Source organism: Hippopotamus amphibius, chromosome 1 (assembly GCF_030028045.1).
Source record: "Hippopotamus amphibius kiboko isolate mHipAmp2 chromosome 1, mHipAmp2.hap2, whole genome shotgun sequence".
NCBI classification, from domain to species: Eukaryota; Metazoa; Chordata; class Mammalia; order Artiodactyla; family Hippopotamidae; genus Hippopotamus; species Hippopotamus amphibius.
This window is the reverse complement of record NC_080186.1, coordinates 163,901,286-163,921,596: the sequence shown is the minus strand read 5'-3', so window position 1 is coordinate 163,921,596 and position 20,311 is coordinate 163,901,286. Positions and strand designations below refer to the sequence as shown.

Genomic DNA, 20,311 nt, shown 5'->3' with positions numbered 1-20,311 from the left:
TTTTCTTAGCTAGAAGCTTCCTGGATCCTGAGGTCACCCCAGGAGGAGGAAGGGCCCCCAAATGACCAGAAAGGGATTCTCTGTTCATCTGCTCGAATGAGAGCTCAGAGTGAAACAAATTTGATTCACAGGAAATTAAGATAGTAATTTCTTTGCAAATATGTGTTTGAGAACTGAGAGTCATACCACAGCGAGAGTGCATGTACCACATACCACATAAGACACAGAGGCAAGCACCTGCTCTCCCCTCCCCCTTGTCCCCCAGTCAGAGATCAGGCACCCCACATCCCCCGGCTGGAGAGCGCCTTGCAGCCTGCGGCTTACCTGGGGAGCAGGTGCTTGCGGCTGACACACAGGGCAGTCTGGTAGTCCTGGGTCACACACACCTTGTGAGGGCTGCATTTCACCTTCAGGCAGGGGTCTTTGGATGGGTCCAGAGCTGAGGTAAAAAGGACATGAAAAGAGGAGTTAGGACCTCCAGGGAAATTTAATTTCTATTGCTACTCAAATAAACAAGTGGGAAATAAACAGACTATGTGTTTGCACTCTGCGCTATTTACTTAGGCTGGTGGGGATTGGAACGAAAACCCAAACCAGGGGGAATTCTGTGTCTATTCCACGTGTTTTTCTTCAACATCAGGAGAGTGATTCTTTTGTGCATTGGGGAGTTTCACTATCTTCATCTTGGCCAGGAATTACTTTTAAAAATCCTTCAGAATTTTGCATGTTCCAAGGACCAAAAGCTACATTTCCTTCTTTGGTTATTTGTCTGCTATTGCTTTTTTGGCTTTGTGTCCAATTTTACCTATTTCCTATAATGTAGAAAGTCCCAGAGGATGGAGTTTTTTGGCTTCAATTCCATCAACACAATCTATGAGCATAAACAAGCCTATTTTAAGTTTTGTGAAGAACTTCAGGACATACAAGACAGTTTTGAGCGACACAAACTGATGATATAATTGGGCGGGGAAAAAAAGCTGACACATAAATATTTATCGTGCAAGGGAACATTAGATAAGGGCCATGACAGGCATATAAAATGATAACAGAGCTTGAGAGAAAAAGAGAGATCAATTTCTGGGGCCAGGATTAATGAAGCATTAATATGTGAATTAGATCTTGAGGGATGGGGAGGATCTTAAAAAGCAACGCTAAAAAAGGCAACCTAGGCAGGGTGGCCAGCACACGCCAAGGCAGGGAGGCACGTCCGGACAATCCTAAAGTATTCAATCAGACTAGAAAGTGGGCTTTGTGGGTGGGAATAATGAGGGCGGCGGTTGATTCAACCAAGTCACGGGAGAAGGGTCTCCAGAGCCAGCCGCTCATATCCTGCAGCATTTCCTGGAACAGGCAGAGCAGCGGGCCCCTGGCTAAGCAACACTCCGCAGGCCGAGGTGTACACGCTAATCAGGACAGAGAAGAGGCCACAGGGAATTCTCTGCACAACAAAAGCAGCTGTGCCATCTCCCAGCTCCAGCCCTAAAGCCTCTCAGGTGGTCAATCTGTCAACTGCTCTCCACCGCCAGGCGAGGTCCCGTTCCCCACACCCACCTCACACAAACATCCCGTTAAACAAATCAGCATGGCAAGCAGGGTGCAAAACTGCTACAAGAGAGGGGAGGATTCCCACCAGCCCCGGGGCCCCTCGGGGATGACGACCCCCCTGCGCTGACTGAGAGGATGTCAGGGTTCCTGGCAGCCCCCTAGGCCCAGAATCTCAATGCGATTTTCTTCCGAGGTCTGCCGGGAATTCCCCAAGGGACCTGAACACACTACATCCCAAGGCATTTCTTTCTGGGACTGGAACAGCTCAAGGTGGCTCCTTCCACCACAACAGCTTCAGCCTCTGAAAACAGAAAGCCCAGGTGTATTCTCAGGCTGCTCAGGTGAGCAACAAGACCCAGGTCGTGGTCCCAGGGGAGTCACCTGGCAGACGCTACTCTCCAGTGGATGTGCCCGGCGGCCTGGCGCTTAGCAGCAGGAGACGGGCTGCAAGAGAGACAGGCTAAAGCCGCAGGGACAGGGTGCTCACTCCGGGCTCCTAAGCTAAGGGCTTCCCCTCTGGGAAGTGAGTGGCAGGGGGCCTGTGTCTGCCCTCAGAGCCCTTTGAGGCTGGGCCTTCCAGAAACTTGCAGCAGGGACTTCCCAGTCCCAGGTAGAACTCTCTTGCTTCCTGGGACATCCTCATGAGAAGCCAGGAGGCTGGTGCGTCTCAGGCCAGTAACCTTCTTGTGTGCTGCCCCCCATCTCCACCCCAGGGCGGCAGTCACCCAGCTGTGACTTGCTTTCCAAGACTCACACGACACCAAGCTAACAATGGACGATGACCTGATGACCGCTGAGGATGACCATGCCGGCCCTTCGCTGCCCCTTCTCACACTTCCAGCCACCACAGGATGAAGACAGAGACTTAGGGATCGGAAGAAACTTGGACACCAGGCCCCTGGCAGCCCCGCCACAGGTACCAAGTGAGGCATTTCCCTGACAGGTGTCAAGTGCCAGAGAACCCCTGGGATTTTCACTGGAGTAGATCTCAGAGATGGAGAACAGCCGGCTGGCCTAGGGTAGTGGGTCTCAAAATCTGTAGGACTATATGACAAGATTTATTGCTGAATTGGAGCTGCTTTTTGCTTTTGCAGCCAACTTCACAGACACGCAAGGTCCACACTGGGATCCAGATGACCTCAACGGGCAGCGCAATCTCAAGGAAAGTAAATCAGCTGAGCAAAGCAAGGAGAAGACAGAGTCCAGGCCCAGTGGTCAAGGCGAATGCTGCCTCCACTGCTTCCTAACCTTCTATACCTTAATTTCCTCTTCCGTAAAATGGGGTAATAGCCGTCCCTACTGTCACGAGGGTGAAATGAGTTCATCTCTATAAGTGCTGGGAACAGACCTGAAACATGTAAACACCTCGCAGGTGTTCATTATTTTTTGTGTGTCTGGATTTTGTTCCCAGAGTGAATAATAAACCCTCATAATAACCAGAACAATAGCTCACACGCACCCAGCGCTTTTGACACGCAGGCAGTGAATAAGCCCTCTAATTGGATTATCGTACGTAATTCTCGCAAACACCCACAGTGGTGGCTGCCGTTCCCGTGCCCAACGTACAAAGAAGATGAGAGGGGCGTCTGGTATGTGACACTTGGTCGGCTGACTCCAGAACCCAAACTCCGCACCACAATATGCCCGCTGCACGAAAATCACCTGGAGTCTTCTTAAAAAAGGTTGAAGTGGGGCCCCACCTTACACCAAGCATTGAGCCCAGATGCTCCAATGATCTTGAGAGGCCCTCAGGGCAGGCTGAGACTTAAGGAGCAAAAGTAAAGGGCAGTCGGGAGGCTGGTGCTGCCAAGGCTGGGCCACACAGGATGCCACAATGTGCTACTCACGGACCCAGTGAGCCCCGGAAGGTGGGGATGCTGACCCTGGGCAACTGCACCCTCTGCCCACCGCCCCCGCTGAAGGCAGCAACCCTCCAAGGAGTCATCTGACCAGTGGTTGTCAATTTTCTTTCTGCAGCCTTGCTACATCTGTCACCCTACCATTAGGCTAATACTACAGATTGCCCTCCTCCAATTTTTGAAGCGAACATGTCTTTAAAAATAAAAAGAGAACTCCAACCAGAAATATTAATAACTAAAAATCATCAGCTATTTAACTCCATACACATACTTACTTAACGATTTGCATATAGAAATCAAGTCTGCTAAAAATTAATTACCGGGGTCTGAATACTTCAAACATGCATGGGAATTATTTAGAGTAAATGAACTTCACAGAACAACAAAACAGTAACAAATCAAGCTGTCGGCATTTATTTAATCACCAGGACGCATCTTGTTTTTAAAAAACAGCAGTATTGAGATTGAAAGGTGATGAGGATGGTAAAGGAGCGTGCCACTTGCATGTAAATGCTGCCTCTCAAATATGCTTTTCCCAGCAGTCCCAAGGCTTGCGGTGTCTGAAAGTCACCTGCACCTGTACTGGGCAGGGCTGTGCAGTTCCACCTTCTAAAGGGAATGCTAGGAGATCAGAATAATAAGTGGCATTTGAGAGGTCCTTTAATAACGTGCAGGGAAATTGTGCAGGTGAGGAGGTAGGGAGAGAGGGCTGGGAGTTAGTGATAACCCTGAGCAGGGATAGAAGCTTCCTTGTCAAGGTGCTGATGATTTCTGGAGACTGGGCTCCAAGTCTCTCTCCTCCCCAGCGCCTGCTTGGTGACAGGACGCAGCAATCCCCACAAGATGCCAAAGCCTTATGTCCCCTCTATCTCTCCTACCGTAATACCTGCAGGACTCATGTGGACTCAAACAAGAGAGTATGCCTAACACAGAGCAGACACCCACAGGAGGTTAATTTCATCTTTCCTGCCCACGCACAAAAACCAATCAAGTGTCAACTGGCATGGCATACATGACCAATTAATTTTTTCAATAAATTCTACAACTTTTTTCAAAGGAAAAAAAAAACAAGAATGAATTAATTTAAGCAGAAATTTGTCAAGCTGAAAAACATTGAATTCAAAAGCCAATTAATTACAGGCTTCATGTAAGGTTTTTTTTAATTAATTTTATTTTTTTAAGCTCACTGCGTGGCCTCAATAAAGGCAGTGATATTTTAATTATAATTGTTTCTGAACTTGTTTTTCAGTATGAGTTAAATTTTAATTAGCTACATTGATTTTAAGATTCTGAATCAAGCCTTTTTGCTGTCCTTGGGCACATCCTATAAGCTCACTGGCAACTGGTCATAATACCTGGAACAGCAGAGCAGGGTACCACCTCAGAGATGCTGAGATGAGAGGATGTTCCATCTTGTGGGCTGACCGCAGGGTCCCTGAGAGTCACCTGGGGGTGTGACACATGCTTGGGTTCATTCCATTAGTATTTGCAGAGCATCAGTTCTGTGCAGGTCCATTTTTTCAGGCTGGAGGCTGGCACTTCTAGAGTGAACAAGATGTCATTCCCGCCCTCCAGAAGCTCACAGCTCAACAGAGGAGACAGGTAATATGAGGGCAAGTTCTGGATGTTACGGGAGACAGGGGAGGCACCTTATCCAGCCTTTCAGTGGGTCAGGTGAGACTTCCTGGACAGAGTGCCATCTATGGAAAAGTGGGTTTAACCCAGGTAATAGGATAAGGAAGAACATTCTAGGTAAAAGGAAGCTCCCTTTCCAGAGGTAAGAGGAATAACTCGTGGCAAGTATGGGGAACAGCAGTGTTTCATCAGGCTGGCAGCAGGCCGGAGCAGGGTGGTGTGGGACAGGACTGCAGAGGGTGGCAGCGTCATCATGGCGGGGGGGGGGCCTTGAAACCACAGTGGGGACTCTGGGCGGGGGGGGGGGGGTGGGGCATGGCTGCCAGTTTCCACAGTGAAGATACACACGGCACAGCCTCCCATGCTGAAGCTGGTGGCGAGGGGGTAGGAAGAGAGAACCCTTTATACACATTTTACGTAGAAAGTGGTCCTTTGATGAGAACAGACACACTGCACACTCTCACCCTCCAAATGAGAGGGGTGTCAGCGTGGAGGGCCCAGTGGTCAACTCTTAGCGTCCCCTTTCCTCCTCTGAGGGACCTCTGTGACCCCTTTCCCTGAGAACATTAAGCTACTTGGTGAGACCCAGAAGCAAAGATTTAGTCTAAAAGCACACTGTGAACTGACGGTCCACTCCGGTGACTTGTGGAAACTTCCTCTGACAAAATGCCACTCAATTTGCAAAAAGTTGACAAATTAATGACTGTTTGTTGTCTGTTTGTTCCTTTTAAGGTTGCTCTCTGCCTGAACCGTGCTCACGTGAGGTTCATCTGAAGAGCAAAGACACTCCCAGTGATTCATTAGGAGTGACTTAATGGATGATTGGCAAAGAAATTACTCCAAACTGCTAAAACCTTGTCAAGCTAAGATCTCAAACATTTATTACAGCTTGTCTGTCCCCATGGTAACCCATGCATGCATCTTGCTTCCTCCCCTCTCCAGAGGGGCTTGTTTACTAGCTGACGACAGAGCCTCACAGAATATAAAACAGAAGAGTCCACCCATAGGATTTTGCTGGAACCATGAAAGAATGGCAGCTTGGAGAGCTTCCATCACGGTTCTCAGCTTTCAAATCAAGGGGTTGGCCATGTTCTCTGAGTCCGAACAAAGGGGCCTGTTGGCCGTGTGTCTAAATAGGACAGACAGGTGAGTGATGTAGAAGGCTGATTGTGTGTGCCCAAGGACTGGGGAGTGGGTGGGGATACAGGACAGACAAGGACAAAGGGGAAGAAGATAAAAAGATGCATCTCGGACTTCCTAGGTGGCGCAGTGGTTAAGAATCCGCCTGCCAATGCAGGGGACACGGGTTTGAGCCCTGCTCTGGGAAGATTCCACATGCTACGGAGCGACTAAGCCCATATGCCCCAACTATTGAGCCTGTGCTCTAGAGCCCGTGAGCCACAACTATTGAGTCCGTGTGCCGCAACTATTGAAGCCCATGCACCTAGAGCCTGTGCTCCACAACAAGAGAAGCCACTACAATGAGGAGCCCATGCACAATGAAGAGTAGCCCCCGCTCGCAGCAACTAGAGAAAGCCCGTGTGCTGCAACGAAGACCCAACACAGCCAATAAATAAGTAAAATAAATAAATTTATAAAAAAAAAAAAGCATCTGACCAAAAATACCCTCCTGGGAGAAGACCTTTTCTTTCCCCTTCAAACCAAGAGTCTGAAGACTTATTTCTTTCTGTTAAAACTAAAAGCATCCTCTCTCTTGTGTGTGTGTGTCTGTGTGTGTGTTTGCAGGGGGTGGTATAAACTATGAAGAGCCTTTTTGGAAGGCAGTTTTTCAACCATGTCTTTAAATGATAACAACTGTTAACATAGGTAGATAGGTGTTTATTATACCATTCCCTCAACTTCTTGATATATATGAAAATTTTTAATAATAAATGGAAAGAAGGGAAAAAAGAAACATTTTATGACCTAGCAGGTGAATGTTAAGCAAAAACATGCATCTTGATGGTCTACAATAAAGGGAAATTGTAAACATCTTGCATGTTCATCTATATCATCTGCTCAGACTGCCACAAAATACCAGAGGCTGGGTGGCTGGAATAACAGAAACTTATTTTCTCACAGTTCTGTAGGTTGGAAGGCTGAGATCAGGGTGTCAATAGGGTCAGTTTCTGGTGAGTGCTCTCTTCCTGGCTTGCAGACCTTCTCACTGTGTCCTCACATGAGTTTCTTCAAGTGTACTCAGAGAGTGAGCAAGCTCTCTGATGCCTCTTCTTATAAGACTGTATCAGGGTCCCACCCTTACGGCCTCATTTAACCTTAATTACTTCCTTAAAGGCTCCATCTCCAAATACAGCCACAATGAAGATAATAGCTTCAAAAAAAGCATTCAGTACATAATACCATCTATAGGGAAATGGATACTTTAATTACAAGACATCCATTTATGAAATACTGTCTAGCTACTATAAAGGAATAAATAGGTTTATATGTATTACCATAGGTAGATGTTTATGGTACGGTAAGTGAAAAAGGAAGGTGAAGATGAGAAAATGGATTTGAAATAGCAAAGTAACTTCCCGACACCACACAGCTAATAAATGGCAAAGCCAGTGCTCAAAACCAGGTCTATCTACTTCCAAAGGAGATGTCCTCTCCCTTTCCTATCCTGCTTCCCTTGAAAAGAAGCACCATCCACAGCCTCTACCCCCTCGCACACCACGGCCCTCAGTTTCTCCTGAATGTCCTCTATCTCCTGAGGCCATCCCTGCAATAAGCTGTGAGTGAATTCAGCCGCCCTGTGCTTGCGGGCCACCACCACTGCTGCCTCTCACTGAGTAGCCTAGAAACAGTACCCGCAAGAGGCAGAGTCTCCTGCTTCCTGGAGAATCTCTACAGCAGGGAGACAATGACAAGGCGTGACCGTCGTCAAGGGCAAGAGTAAGTGTCCAGCCCCGTGAGATTATGGCATTTTTGCCTCTAAGATGCAAGAGTCAGGGATGCCCTGTGCCAGGCTGGAACTAGTAGCAGTGGCAGGGAAGGCCTTTAACCCCCTGCTCTTGTGCAGAATGAGACATTATAAACAACCACCGACAAGTCCAATACAGCTAATTTACTCACTCTGATTATTGGAAAAGAACGCGTTAGGAGGGGTCTACTAGAGCAGCTGTGGGAACAAGCGCCCTAAAACCACAGGCCACAAAATGTTATCAGCCTGGAGCGTCAGTGCCCCTTTCTCAAAGCTTTCACCTCACACCTTCCCCCTTTCCCCAGCTGCTCTGGGATGGCGAAGGCAAGGACATCACTCTGGGTTTTCACCAAGAAATTGATTTTCCTTCAAAAGTGGGGGAGGGGGAAGGAAGAAAAAGGAGAGGAGAAAAACTAAGTGGGAAAAAGGGAAGAAAGGAGCATTTTATTACATAAAGCATCACCTCATCAAAGGGCTGACAACAGAGACAGAGACATCCACCAACCTGTAGAATAATGTACTGTCATTCTAACTCACCACTGAGGTAACTGATACACAGATCAGTTTATTATGAATTTACTAATGAGGACATTGGCACAGAGATGTTAAATAACCTGTCTGTGGTCACAGAGCTGGTAAGTCTGGATTTCAGTCTAGCAGAGTTTCACACCAAAGACGATCCTTGGAGCCACTACACCACTCACGAAAAGAGCTTATGATGGGGATAAAAGTGACACCTACAGTGCCAAGCAAGCAGCAGCATAAGGAACCCCTCTGTCCACCTCCCCCAAGAATCATGTCACCCATAGGATCCCCAAGAGAACTTCCTACTCTGAAGAAAACATTGTACCAGCAGAAGTCAAAGCCAACTACTTGGATATGTGAATAAACTTATATGATTTTTATAATGAATACAAGTCAAAGTTTCTTTCCAAGGCAATGCTGACACCCAGTGAACTCTCTCTCTCTCTCTCTCTCTGATGTAAGAAACAATGTGGACCAGGTGAGCCTTGTGGTTCCTTCTGTGAGTGGGTTTTGTGGAGTCTGTATATGTTCCATGTCACTGTTGGGGAAATTCAGGATGCCTCGTGGTGACACAGGACAGGACAAGCCAGCACGAACAACGGGACCTGAGGATGGCCACAGCTGTCAGTAGAGGGACAAGACACTAGGCACAGAGAAGTCTTAACCTTTTTATCTATCAAAATGTCCAGAATTTATTAAAATGTTGTAATGGTAAAAGCACTTGGGTTCCATTTCATTGTAGTTGACAGAAATTATTCATAAGACATTTATGAACAAAGGAGACAGGATTACTTAAAATACATAAGACCAGTTCCTTAACCTGCGAAAATAAGAGGGTATAAAAAGTACAATAAAAATCAAATATTTCCAGGAAAAAGGTATTCTTAAAAGAGTGTTATAGCTCATAAGGTCTATCTCTTGTACCTGTGCTTCACGTTAATGCAATTAAAATTCCTATAAAACACGTAGATTTTCCGAGAGAACAAACTCGTTTGGCGCTAATGAGCGTGATTCTGCCATTATTCTGCAGCCACGGTCGCTGACCATGTAAGAGTGGGGGAATTCAGAAACACCACTAATTCTACCATGCCCTCCCCCCCCCAAAAAAAAAAACTTAGTGCACCTGGAAGATTGCCCAAGGGTTTGGATCAGAGAGGTGAGGGTTTGAGAGGAGAGGCACAGCTGTCTGCTTCCTGCTGATGTGATCTTGACGGGTCACTCGCCTCTTTAGGATTCAGTTGCAGACCAACAGATCTACCTCACTGGGGTGTCGTGAGGATTTGATGAGATAATGCACAAAAGGTGCTGAGCGCACGGCCTGGCATATGGTGTGTGTTATCATCCTCACCACTCTTACCAGTTCTTCAAATAAAGGAAGGGGAGGTACACCAAGGGCGAGGGACCCCAGGCATTTCAGAGACTCAAGATCCAGGAGCTATCATGCTGTTTAGCCTTTCCAGTCCCAAATGTTAGACTCATCTCCACAGGAAGAAACATTAAAATTCCTTTTTGAACATCAAGCTCAGGGCCCAATTTACCCCAAACACTTTTGCTGATTAACCATATCTATACCACTGCTGAAACTAGCGTATGACAGCTAAGACTTTTGTGTATCTCTAGCAGAGCTGTGCTCTGCTTTGTCTCACCTCAGAGATTGTAAGGTCTAGAAATGAAGAATAAAAACCTTTCCTTCCCCTAAGTTATATTCACTAAAAGCACAACCCACATGGTCATACTCTTTTTTTTTTTTTCTTTTTTGAAAGAAAGTCTTCCACCTTCAAAAGTCTCTTCTGGAGAGTCAAGGAGTTTGAGTGTTAAGGTATCCTAAGGGCCTATATTCAAGTGCCATTGGTTAAAGGTTAGAAAAAAAAAGAATAATCAAGGAGAAAGAATCTGACAAACATGGTTGGTCCCAGCAGCCAAGGGCTTGAGTCCAGGGAGGCTGGTAACATGTGGTATGCCGGGGATAAATGGGCAGCAAGGTTCTGCCCGGCAGGTTTGGTGGACAAAGTTGTTGCCTTCTGATCCCAGCCAGAGGATGTCTGGTCACTTTCCACCTCATCCTATAGAGGCAGGAACAGGTGTTAACTGAAACCAGAACAGTAAATTCTGCGGGGAAAGCCTGCCCCAGATTGGAGATCGAGATGCTCAGATGACCTCTCAGAGCCTTGTGCAGTGTGGCATTCTGAAGAGCAGACCCTCAGTGCAGAGCTCTAGTTAAGCAACATGGTGTTAATTTACTGGACACTCCCAACAAGGCTAAAAAGCAGTGGAAAATGGGGAAACAGGCTGTCCCACACCATATGTATCTATCACAGCCTGGTCTCCTTTCCCTGATTTCCACAATCTAATCTAGTCCTTGCTTCTCAGACTGTGGTGGGCCAAGGAGAATGCAAATTCACAGTGACTCTCCCTGCAATATCTATGTTACTAGATGGTAGGTAATTTTACTTTAAACTTTAAACTTTTTTAAAATTATTAAGACAATCACTGGTCTATTATGAAATAGAATGCAAAATTCACATAAAACTTGTATCAAAGAGGTTTCAAAAACATATGGGGTTGGGTCTTCCCTGTCCAGTGGCTAAGACTCCGTGCTCCCAATGCAGGGGGCCCAGGTTCGATCCCTGGTCAGGGAACTAGATCCCACATGCTGCAACTAAAGATTCTGCATGCCACAACTAAAGATCCCGTGTGCCACAACTAAGACCTGGCTCAGCCAAACAAATAAATAAATAAATATATTTTTTTAAAATGTAGGGGCTTACAGTGGATTCTGCCCCCTAAATCTCAGAATAGGTATTTGCTCTCACTTGCCCTCAGGGGCGTTTTGGTAGAAAAGTTTGAAAAGTGTTTAAAGGGTTTACTGAGTTTAAAGGTCCTAGAATGAATCAGAGAGCTCTCCAGGGTACTGACATCTAAGATGGAAAATCAATAGCAGTGTAAGTACATACAAAGAACCTTCATAAGCAAATTGTTCATTCTTGCAAAGACCAGAAAGCAGCTCCAGTTAAAGCTGGTTAGTCAAAAATGTATCCCGTGCCCCCTGGAACAGAGCCCCCGCCCCCACGCCATCTGCCCCTGGGCTCTATCGCAGTCTCACTAGTGAAAGGCCCCAAGGTTTTTTAGAGAAGTGACCCTGCAGAATCCAAAGCTCTTTTGAGAGCCTTCAATGTGCCAAGCATAGGGTGAGGTTTATAAATGAGCTACAAAACATATGCGGCTCTCCAGGTACAACTAGCAAAATTAAAGCTGTTATTACTTTCATCCCTCCCACTGTTTTCAGAAACTCCTGGCTCTGGATTTTTAAATGGGTAATTGGAGACTATTCATTTCCAAGTCCTTTCTTTCTCCAATTAGGGTACATTCATTTCTGCTTTCTTGGGATGGTTCCCAAGGTTATTAAATTCCATTCCTTAACTGTTAACATTGAAGCAATCATGACAAAGTTAGTGCTGATTGGAGCTGAGGTTTCTTGGGGCACCTTCTAAGCTTTTAGAAACCACCTCAAACTGAGAAGAATGTCTGCATCACCCACTGTAGGTTTTACTAAGTACCATATCATTTAAATCTTGTGTGTTCTTGTTGCTCCTCTGGTTTTTGTGTCCCACACTGTTCAATCATTTCAAAATACAATTTTCCACATGCGTCCAAATAAGCTGAGCAATTCATAGTTCCAACCTTGCTCACAACTAGCTCTCTTTCCTGCCTGTCTCTTCACCAATGTGCCACTCAAGGGCCAATTCCCTCCCTTACTTTACTCTAAGCTAAGGCCGATACTGCTAATATAAAATATAAATCAGGTCTAGACTGCACATGGAAGACAGATGCATAATAAATTATGGGCAAGTACCTATGAGCTTTCCTAAGACAAACATGGAGTAAACACAAGGAGTAAAATCTTTCATTTTCATTCTTTAGCAGTAAATACTGGGTACCCAGCCGGTAAGACAGAGTAGGGAGATAATCACCTTTAGATACTATAATGGCTGCAAGTTGTTTTTCACTAAAGGGGGGGGGGCGGGAATCGATGTTCTTGTTTTTGTTAAAGTTAAGGCTTCTAAATTAAAAAAAAAATTTTTTTTAAAGAAAGAGCTTCATTCATGACTCTGTGGTCTTCCACAATCTGGCCTCAAACTTCCCTTAAAAGTTTAGTTCCCATTTCCTGCCCATTCTCTCCTCTTCCTCCAATACCAAACCTGCCCTCGGTTACTGCAGACAACTCATAAGCCCTCAAACACTTGGTATGCTTTCATGCCTCTGGAGTCTGGACTGCAACGTCTGATACAAAGAACCATTCCATTCTTATAATTACCTTACGAGGCCAGTATTATCTCCACTTGATAGATGAGAAAAAAATATCAGAACTTGCCTAAGGTCATGCAACTAATAAGTGGCAAAGTTGGGATATGACTCTAATCCTGTCAAAATCTAGTAGAAGCCTCAGGAGACCACAGACTATATCGTTCTTCCTCACACCTCCCTGCCCCTCACCTCCACACAGCCTGGAATATCATAAGGATAAAAACGGTTGTGGAATGAGTGCGTGAATGGCCCCCAGCCCATGGACTTAATCACTTCTTTGTCCTGCTCTGTGAAGCCAGGGACCAAGTCTGGCTCATCATTTCTGAGCCCAAGTCCCCTGACATTATGTCTGCTCCAAGGGATACGCTCCGTTAATGCTGAATAAACTGTCTGTGCCAGGAGTACCTTCGGATAAATCTTTTATTTCTAGGTCACAAAGATTCAGAGCTAGAGGAGTCCCTGGAGCATCTGCCTCTAGACAAACACGTTTGTATTTAACATAGCAAAGACTTTAGCCCATCAATTCTGCAAACATTTATGAAACTCATTTTACATGCCAAGTACCATTATAAGCACTGAGCATTCGGAGATGGGCAAGACAGAAGAAGCCCTTGCTATTAAGGAATGGACATTCTCACACAGGAATAACAAGAAAGAAGAGGGAGGGAGGGAACGAGGGAGGGAGAGAGGGAATGTCAGATAGTAGTAAAAGCTAAGCAGCACATTTTAAAAGAGTGAGGCAAAAGAGAGCTCCTGAGTAGTCCAGATGGATTAAGTAGTCAGGGAAGACCTCTCTGAGGAGGTGACATTGAAACCATGATGTGAAAAAAAGAAAGATCTTCTTTTGAAGATCAGTTGAGAAACATTCTAGGAAAGGAACTGCAAAGGCCCCAAGATGGGAACTGACCCTAGAATGTTGAATGAAGAGACAGGTCTCAACAGATCTCATGACTCTTCAAAGGATACACAAGGTATGGTAGGACCAGGAATCACTTCTAAAGAGACCAGTCCTCAGATGCCTGGAACAATGAGTCTCCAGACATCTGATCAGCAGGGTTGAAGTCTAACTGAGGTTCAACAGCAGCCACAGGCTGGCCCTGCTCCAGACCTGGATCCATCCTCATGACCACCAAGACATGAAGCCAGGGACTGTGCTTCAGTGCAGGGCTCTTGACTAGCTGTTGCTCATGTTGTCCAAGCTAAAGGTGAACAGACTGCAGAGAAACCAAATCTCAGGCTTCCTGGACACATCTTTGCTCATACAAGCAGATCGCCAACATGTGTGATATGGATGACATGGAAAGGTCAAAGGAGCATGAACTATGGGCTCCAGAAAGATCCCATTTTACGTGAGAGTTCGTGTGTGCTGTGTGACCCTGGGCAGGTTACGCAGCCGCTCTGAGCTGCAAAGGGGGGTGGTAACATCTCCCTTACATTGTGCTTAGGAGGACTGCATGAGACAACATCAAATGCTTAACATTATTCTTAGCAAGTATTCAATACATGTTAGTTTCAACTCTTTCCCACAGGATTCCTCTTAAACATTCCTCACAGTGGCATACATCTTTTTGCCACTGCACTGGACCCATTTTCTTCTCTGGATTTCCCTACTAGGTCATCTTTAGGCCAAGTACAGCCTTGAGATCATCTTGCCTCTATTCCCTACTGCTAAGGAGACCTGCAGAGAGCCACGTCCGCTGCCAGCCTGGTCGCGCTCTCTGCAGCAACCCCCACCAGTGACGGTCTCCCCAGCCAACCCTCCTCGTCCCCCTCCACCCTCGCCACCGCCCAAGTCAGAAACCTGCTGGCTCCACTCAGCTTCCACCATCACCCAGGCAGCCAAGGCGGGGAAGGTGACGAGAAGGTCCCCCCTCGTCTCAGTGGGGTCAAGCTGGAAACGCATACCGGGCGCTCCGTAAATACACGGAACGGAGTGAAAGGAGAAGACAAGTGATCAAATGAAAGAGATTCCCTTTTTCACGAACACTGCCTCCCTGTGCAAATGTGTAACAGAGATTTTTTGGCACCAGATCCCACTGGCTGGGGCTAAATCAGCCATCAGGCCTTTTGTGATCTTGAAAAAGCTAATGAGAAGATGTGTTTCTCTGTAATCCAAACAGTATCCATTTCATGCCCAATCATTTTTTAAATGGGCAACAAATCTCCCTGGTGTGTTCCTTCCTCTGACAGACAAAAACTCCGTCTGCTCTCTCTGTGGGCCCTGTCCAATCAAAGGGCCATGGGCCCCGATGCCAGTTCAAAGTTGCCGTCACAAAGGCCGCCCCGCTGGGCCACGCTGCTCCCTCCTGACATGTTACCCTCATTGGGAGCCAAGCCCAAATCCCAGATTTTGTACTCAGACTGATGAAGCAGCCCAGTGATTTTTAACTCATCTCAAAATTGCAAGCTAACAAGATTTCAGACCGAATTCACTACTGTGTCAGACAATGGCATTAACAAGATGGAGTATGACAAGGCTTCATCAGATACAGGAGAAATTTCCAGAACCACAGAATAAGAGGAGTACCTTCATGGGGAAGCAGGAGACGTGCCTTTGCATCTGGGAAGTGGGGAGGGGCTGTGGCAGGATGACCACCAAGTCTTGCTGCAGAAATGAAGTGACATATTGGACACGGTTTGATGTGCCCCACTGACATCTGCAGCTGTACGCTTCCCAGGTCAGAAGTACCACTTCAACCCATCCCTTCCCCCACCAAGAGCTTCCATATTCATCTCTTAGGGGATAATTCCTTATGGAAACACATCTCCTTAGCAACTCCTACCCTATGAGTTCAAAAAGGAAATCAATAAGAGAACAAAGTTTACTCTAAAGGAGTTTGACATCTAATAATTCATCTACTGATTAAGCACAGACCCTCACTGAGTCCTACTATGTGCCGGGCATCATTCTGGGTGCTGAACAAGAGAGAGCCTCTCCCCATGCTTGTCGCACTACCAGGCATGTGAGTGACACCAGGTACTTGCCACATCTGATCTCACAGAATCCCTACACCAACTCCATGAGACAGGCAGTACCATCATGCTAGTTTCACAGCTAAGATAACAGAGGACCTTGTAAAGAAAGGACACAGAACTTGCTAAAGTATCTAGAGCCAGAAGAGACAAAGCGAGAAGTCAGACAGAAGTAGATCCAGAGCCACTCCGCCCCAGAGGCTCCAGAGAGCAGGTCCAGGTTCGAGCATCCCACAGATGCGCTTTGACCAACCCAGACAGTGCTTTTAAACTCTGAATACATTGTAAGCAGTAACAAATTAGAAATCCAGCACACATCTCTGGGTTATTTTTTATTGGAAGTGCTGGTCTCTTGGGCTTGTATTGCCATGTGGCTACCTCTTCCACCATACCGTGTCCTTCCATGCCCCCTTTACACTCACTTTCACCTAGGTCCCTGCCTTTCTCCTTCTCTGCTACAGGAATTGCCTGCCTGCCTGGTCCTGAAGGCACTGGTGCTTGCATTACCCATGGCTTCATAAGAACATGCTTTTTCTTTACAAAATAAACAACAGCACCATGCAAATTCTATATGTCCTTCTCTTAGCAAAGATTCCCAAGACAATTGGGATGAAATGTTCCTGAAGGGTTAGTCTTCTTCAGTTTAAACGCACTTCAGCATTTGGCAAAACAACATGATAGCTTTTTTTTTTTTTTTTTTTTTTTTTTTTTAAGCTTTAACAGGCTAATTTTTCTTCTTTTGAATTTTTGCGTCGGTGTAATTAATTTAGCAATCCTGTGCCCTGGAGACTTCTTCCCTCCTAACAGGCTTTACTCTGCTTTTTTTTCTTAGTCTTGACTGTGCTGAACATCAGTCTTAGTGCTGTCAGATCCCAGAGGTGACTCTCTGGCAGAGGAGCAACCCAGGGGTCTCATCCCCCTGATATTTCCCTTGAGGCAGGGTGTTCACCATTAATGTATCCCAAAGTGGCAGATAAGGACATCTTCTACACGGCTTCCCTCTCTGTATAGGTTTCTGCTATTCGCATGGCCTGCAATTAACATCCTCTCCACATCACAACCCACAGAAATCCCATTCCCCAGGCACTAATGTCTGGAATGATATGAGTAAACAGAAATTCCTTTGGACGAAAGGTTGTTAACCAGGGGTCTGTTGACAGGGCCTAAAACCTGCACCCCAAATTTTATGGCCGTTTTTGTGATGCAAGAGACTCAGTGTGGATGTTTACCTTGAGTTCTTCAATCACCCCTTCCTAGCAGCATCCTGTTTTCCTAACGCAGAATCAGCTCTCCCCACTGAGCATGGGCTGGTGGGACAGTGATTCAAATTGCCTCCTTCTCACTAAAAAGACAGGAGTGATGGGTGCCAGCTGATCCTTCCTCTCCCCACCCTAGTTCATTCAACCCCAGTGACCTTCCTATGACTCGGCAAGGTGAAAGGGGCCCCCAGGGCAGAGGGGACATTGGGAATCATTAGCCTGTTCCCACTGCCCGAGCCTCTGATGCTGCCTTCGTCCTTTCCCATTTCTAAGCCAGGGTTTCCCACGCCAGCCTCTCGAAGCCTCTGTAATCTTGGATACCCTTCCCAAGACGCTTGAGCCAAGCTGTGTTGTTACCATCCAGAAAACCCTTAAGCAATACAGATTCATGGTCTCTAGAGAATGTCACAGGCTCTGCGGTTGGAAACCACAGTTTCAGCGTGTTGAACAGCTCCTGTTAGTAGAAATGCAGCCACATCTGGAAAGTTAATGCACTGAACCATCACCGCTGTGAAGGCGCAGAGTGATTGGGGTGAGCAGACCCTTCTCAACATCATAGCTCTCAGAAGCTGCTCCCCAGAGATGAAACATGCTGTGCATATCACAGGAATGTGGGTAGTGAGAGATTTCCGCAGAACACTCCCAAGAAGGTCAGCAGGGGAGGGGTGCTGGCTGTGCCTTAGATGGGCAGGAGTCTTGGGGGCTCCGTGACAAGGGAGGGTCCTTAGAGAGAGGACAGGCTGGGCTGTGAGAACACTCCTAGGCAAACCCCATCCTCCACAGAGAGGCCCTGTGATGACCTGGTCCTCAGGGTATCAGTGACCAGTACACCCAGGATCTCATTCAGAGAAGGCAAACCCTCAATTTCTCACACGGCTTCTTAGGCATCACAGGGAAGAGGCTGCAGCAACTTCCAGATTCACAGGCACAGTTCCAGTCACATGCCTCTTACTCCCAAGTCCAAAATCTCAGCCTAGAATCAGGTCCAGCTGAAACCAGGGGCTCACCTTGACCCAGTCAGCTATGGCCTGGGGTAAGGAATCTGGCCTCCAAAAGCAAGCATAGCTACCAGGAGCCCACCCCCACCCCCATAGGACATTTTCTTTTTGATGGAGATACAACATTCTTAGAGAATGGGTAATTTTCAGTTGGGAGGATACCTCAAAGGGTATCAACCTCAAGAAACACATGAGTCAAGAAAAGACATATCTTATAAATGGGACCACCTCTGTTTTGAATAGTCTAAGCCATGGGAACACATTAGAGTTGACACGATGTCAAGTGTATGTTGTCTCACAGCTCTCCAAACAGGGCTAATTAGGATCATAATTAACCCCCCCCCACCCCCGATGCACGAGACAAAGTCCTTCAGGGTATCCCATGTTCCTCGGGAACCTCTCACTCTCTCCCCTGGTAAGGCTGATCTCCTTCCCTATCAATCTGAGCCCACATTGCAATGATCGCTTATGCTGTAGAATCACTATTGCTTTCATCTATGCATTTCGTTACGGTTTAAATTTCCACCAACTTTTGTCTTGAGTCATCTACCAAACTGTGAGCTCCTGTGCTATAAACAGTTTTGACTGCCCTCACAGCAGCCAGTATCATACTTCCACTGACAAAATGTTACCATCAAGTTTACAATAAATGCCTATACATTGTTTATAATATCCTGGCACCACTGAAACTGTTTAGTCCAAATTGTTTCTTGTATTGTATTCAAAAATCTCTAGGATGTTCCTACATGTAAGATGTGAGAGAGATGGAATATTTTAAAAACCTATCTTTTTCATCAAGTATTCAGTGCCACAGCTATCCAATTTCCATGATGTAAGAATAAGATTCAATAGCTGTCACAGTCTGGGTAAGATCTAAGAGTTGCCATTCTCTACTCCCATCTTCGGTGATATATTATACACGGAATTATCTCAGTGTAAATCCAGAGCCCCAGCACAACATTTGGGCTAGCTTTATATTTCTACTTTTAAGCAGGTAAGAAAGTTGTTTTCTTTTTCTTTTCTTTTCCCCTATCCCCAGGGGGAAAAGAAGCTTCTGATCAATACACTCTTCCCATTTGCTCTAGTCTCCTGAGAAAATCGTCTGTCTGCTTACAATGCCATCTGACATAAGACTAGGGAAGAATTTTTGCTTACATCAGGGATTATTTACAGATGCCTCCCCCCCCCCCAAAAAAAGACATTCTGCAATGTCTAGAGACAATGCACTTGTCACAACTGGTGGGAGGGGGGTGGGGAGGATGCTACTGGCATTTAGTGGGTAAAGGTTAGGGATGCTACTAAACATTCTACAATCTATAGGGCAGCCCTTCACAACAAAGAATTGTCTGGCCCCAGATGTCAACAGTTCTGAGACTGAGACACCCTAGCTTAGACATGCAAGGTGTGTTGGCAGGAGCTATTGTTTAAAACATCTTTTGGGTCTGGATTCATGTCTGTGAGGGGGATGAGAAGTAAGTGAGCCTGGCATGAAACAGAGGCATGAAAAAGAAGGAGCAGGACAGTGGGGTTCATCCTTAAAAAGAACCTTCAGAGGATATCTCTGCCCCATGTCAGCACTGGAAGGTCATTCAGGATTAATAAACTAAATTCCAGATGACACTATTGAGGAAGCGAAGTCCAGAGAGGGGAGGCTAACTTGTCCAAGGTTCCTAAGCCAGCAAGCTACAGAGCTGAAACGAGAACCTGGTCTCATACCCCCAGCCCACTGTTTCATCTACTCTGTCATGCTGATCCCCAGGAAAAGAGAAAAGGAAATATAGCCCCCAAACTACCGCTGGTCTTCAAATTCATTAAGAGAGATGGGAAGTAAGAAGAGACCTTTTTGACCCAGGAAGAGACCAGATGTACAATCTGAAGATTGAAAGGCAATGGATTTATTCAACACAAAATATATATTTAGCACCTACTATATGCCAGGCTCTGTTTTAGTTGCTGGAAACACACGAGTAAATGGAGAGACAAAGTGCCTGCTGATACGTGACAGACTTTCTGATGATACGTGCAAGAGTGGCAGGCACAGCCACCAGGAAAGGGCAGGAAAGCTACGGCCAAAGATAAACAGAAGTTTAAGGTAAGTCCAGTACTCTAATATCCCCTCCAGGGCCCAAAGACCTATGGAAAGTCTAACTCCCTAAGTACCTTTAAAAAGGATGTTATAGGCTGATGCAACATTTTGTTTCAAGCTCTAAAGCTTTCACAGGTCACTAACTATTCCATTACCTAGTAATTACCTAGCAATGCACTACTAGGTAATGCAATAGTAGC

At 46.1% G+C, this 20,311-nt stretch overlaps 1 protein-coding gene across 1 annotated transcript in view; it reads right to left on the bottom strand.

Annotated features, from left to right (window-relative positions):
- SPOCK1 (SPARC (osteonectin), cwcv and kazal like domains proteoglycan 1) overlaps positions 1-20,311 on the bottom strand; it is a 517,559-nt gene that overhangs the window by 162,736 nt on the left and 334,512 nt on the right. Inside the window, exon 5 of the mRNA XM_057748448.1 lies at positions 325-439. Coding sequence (XP_057604431.1) covers positions 325-439 — 115 coding nt within the window. The remainder of the gene's footprint in view (positions 1-324; positions 440-20,311) is intronic.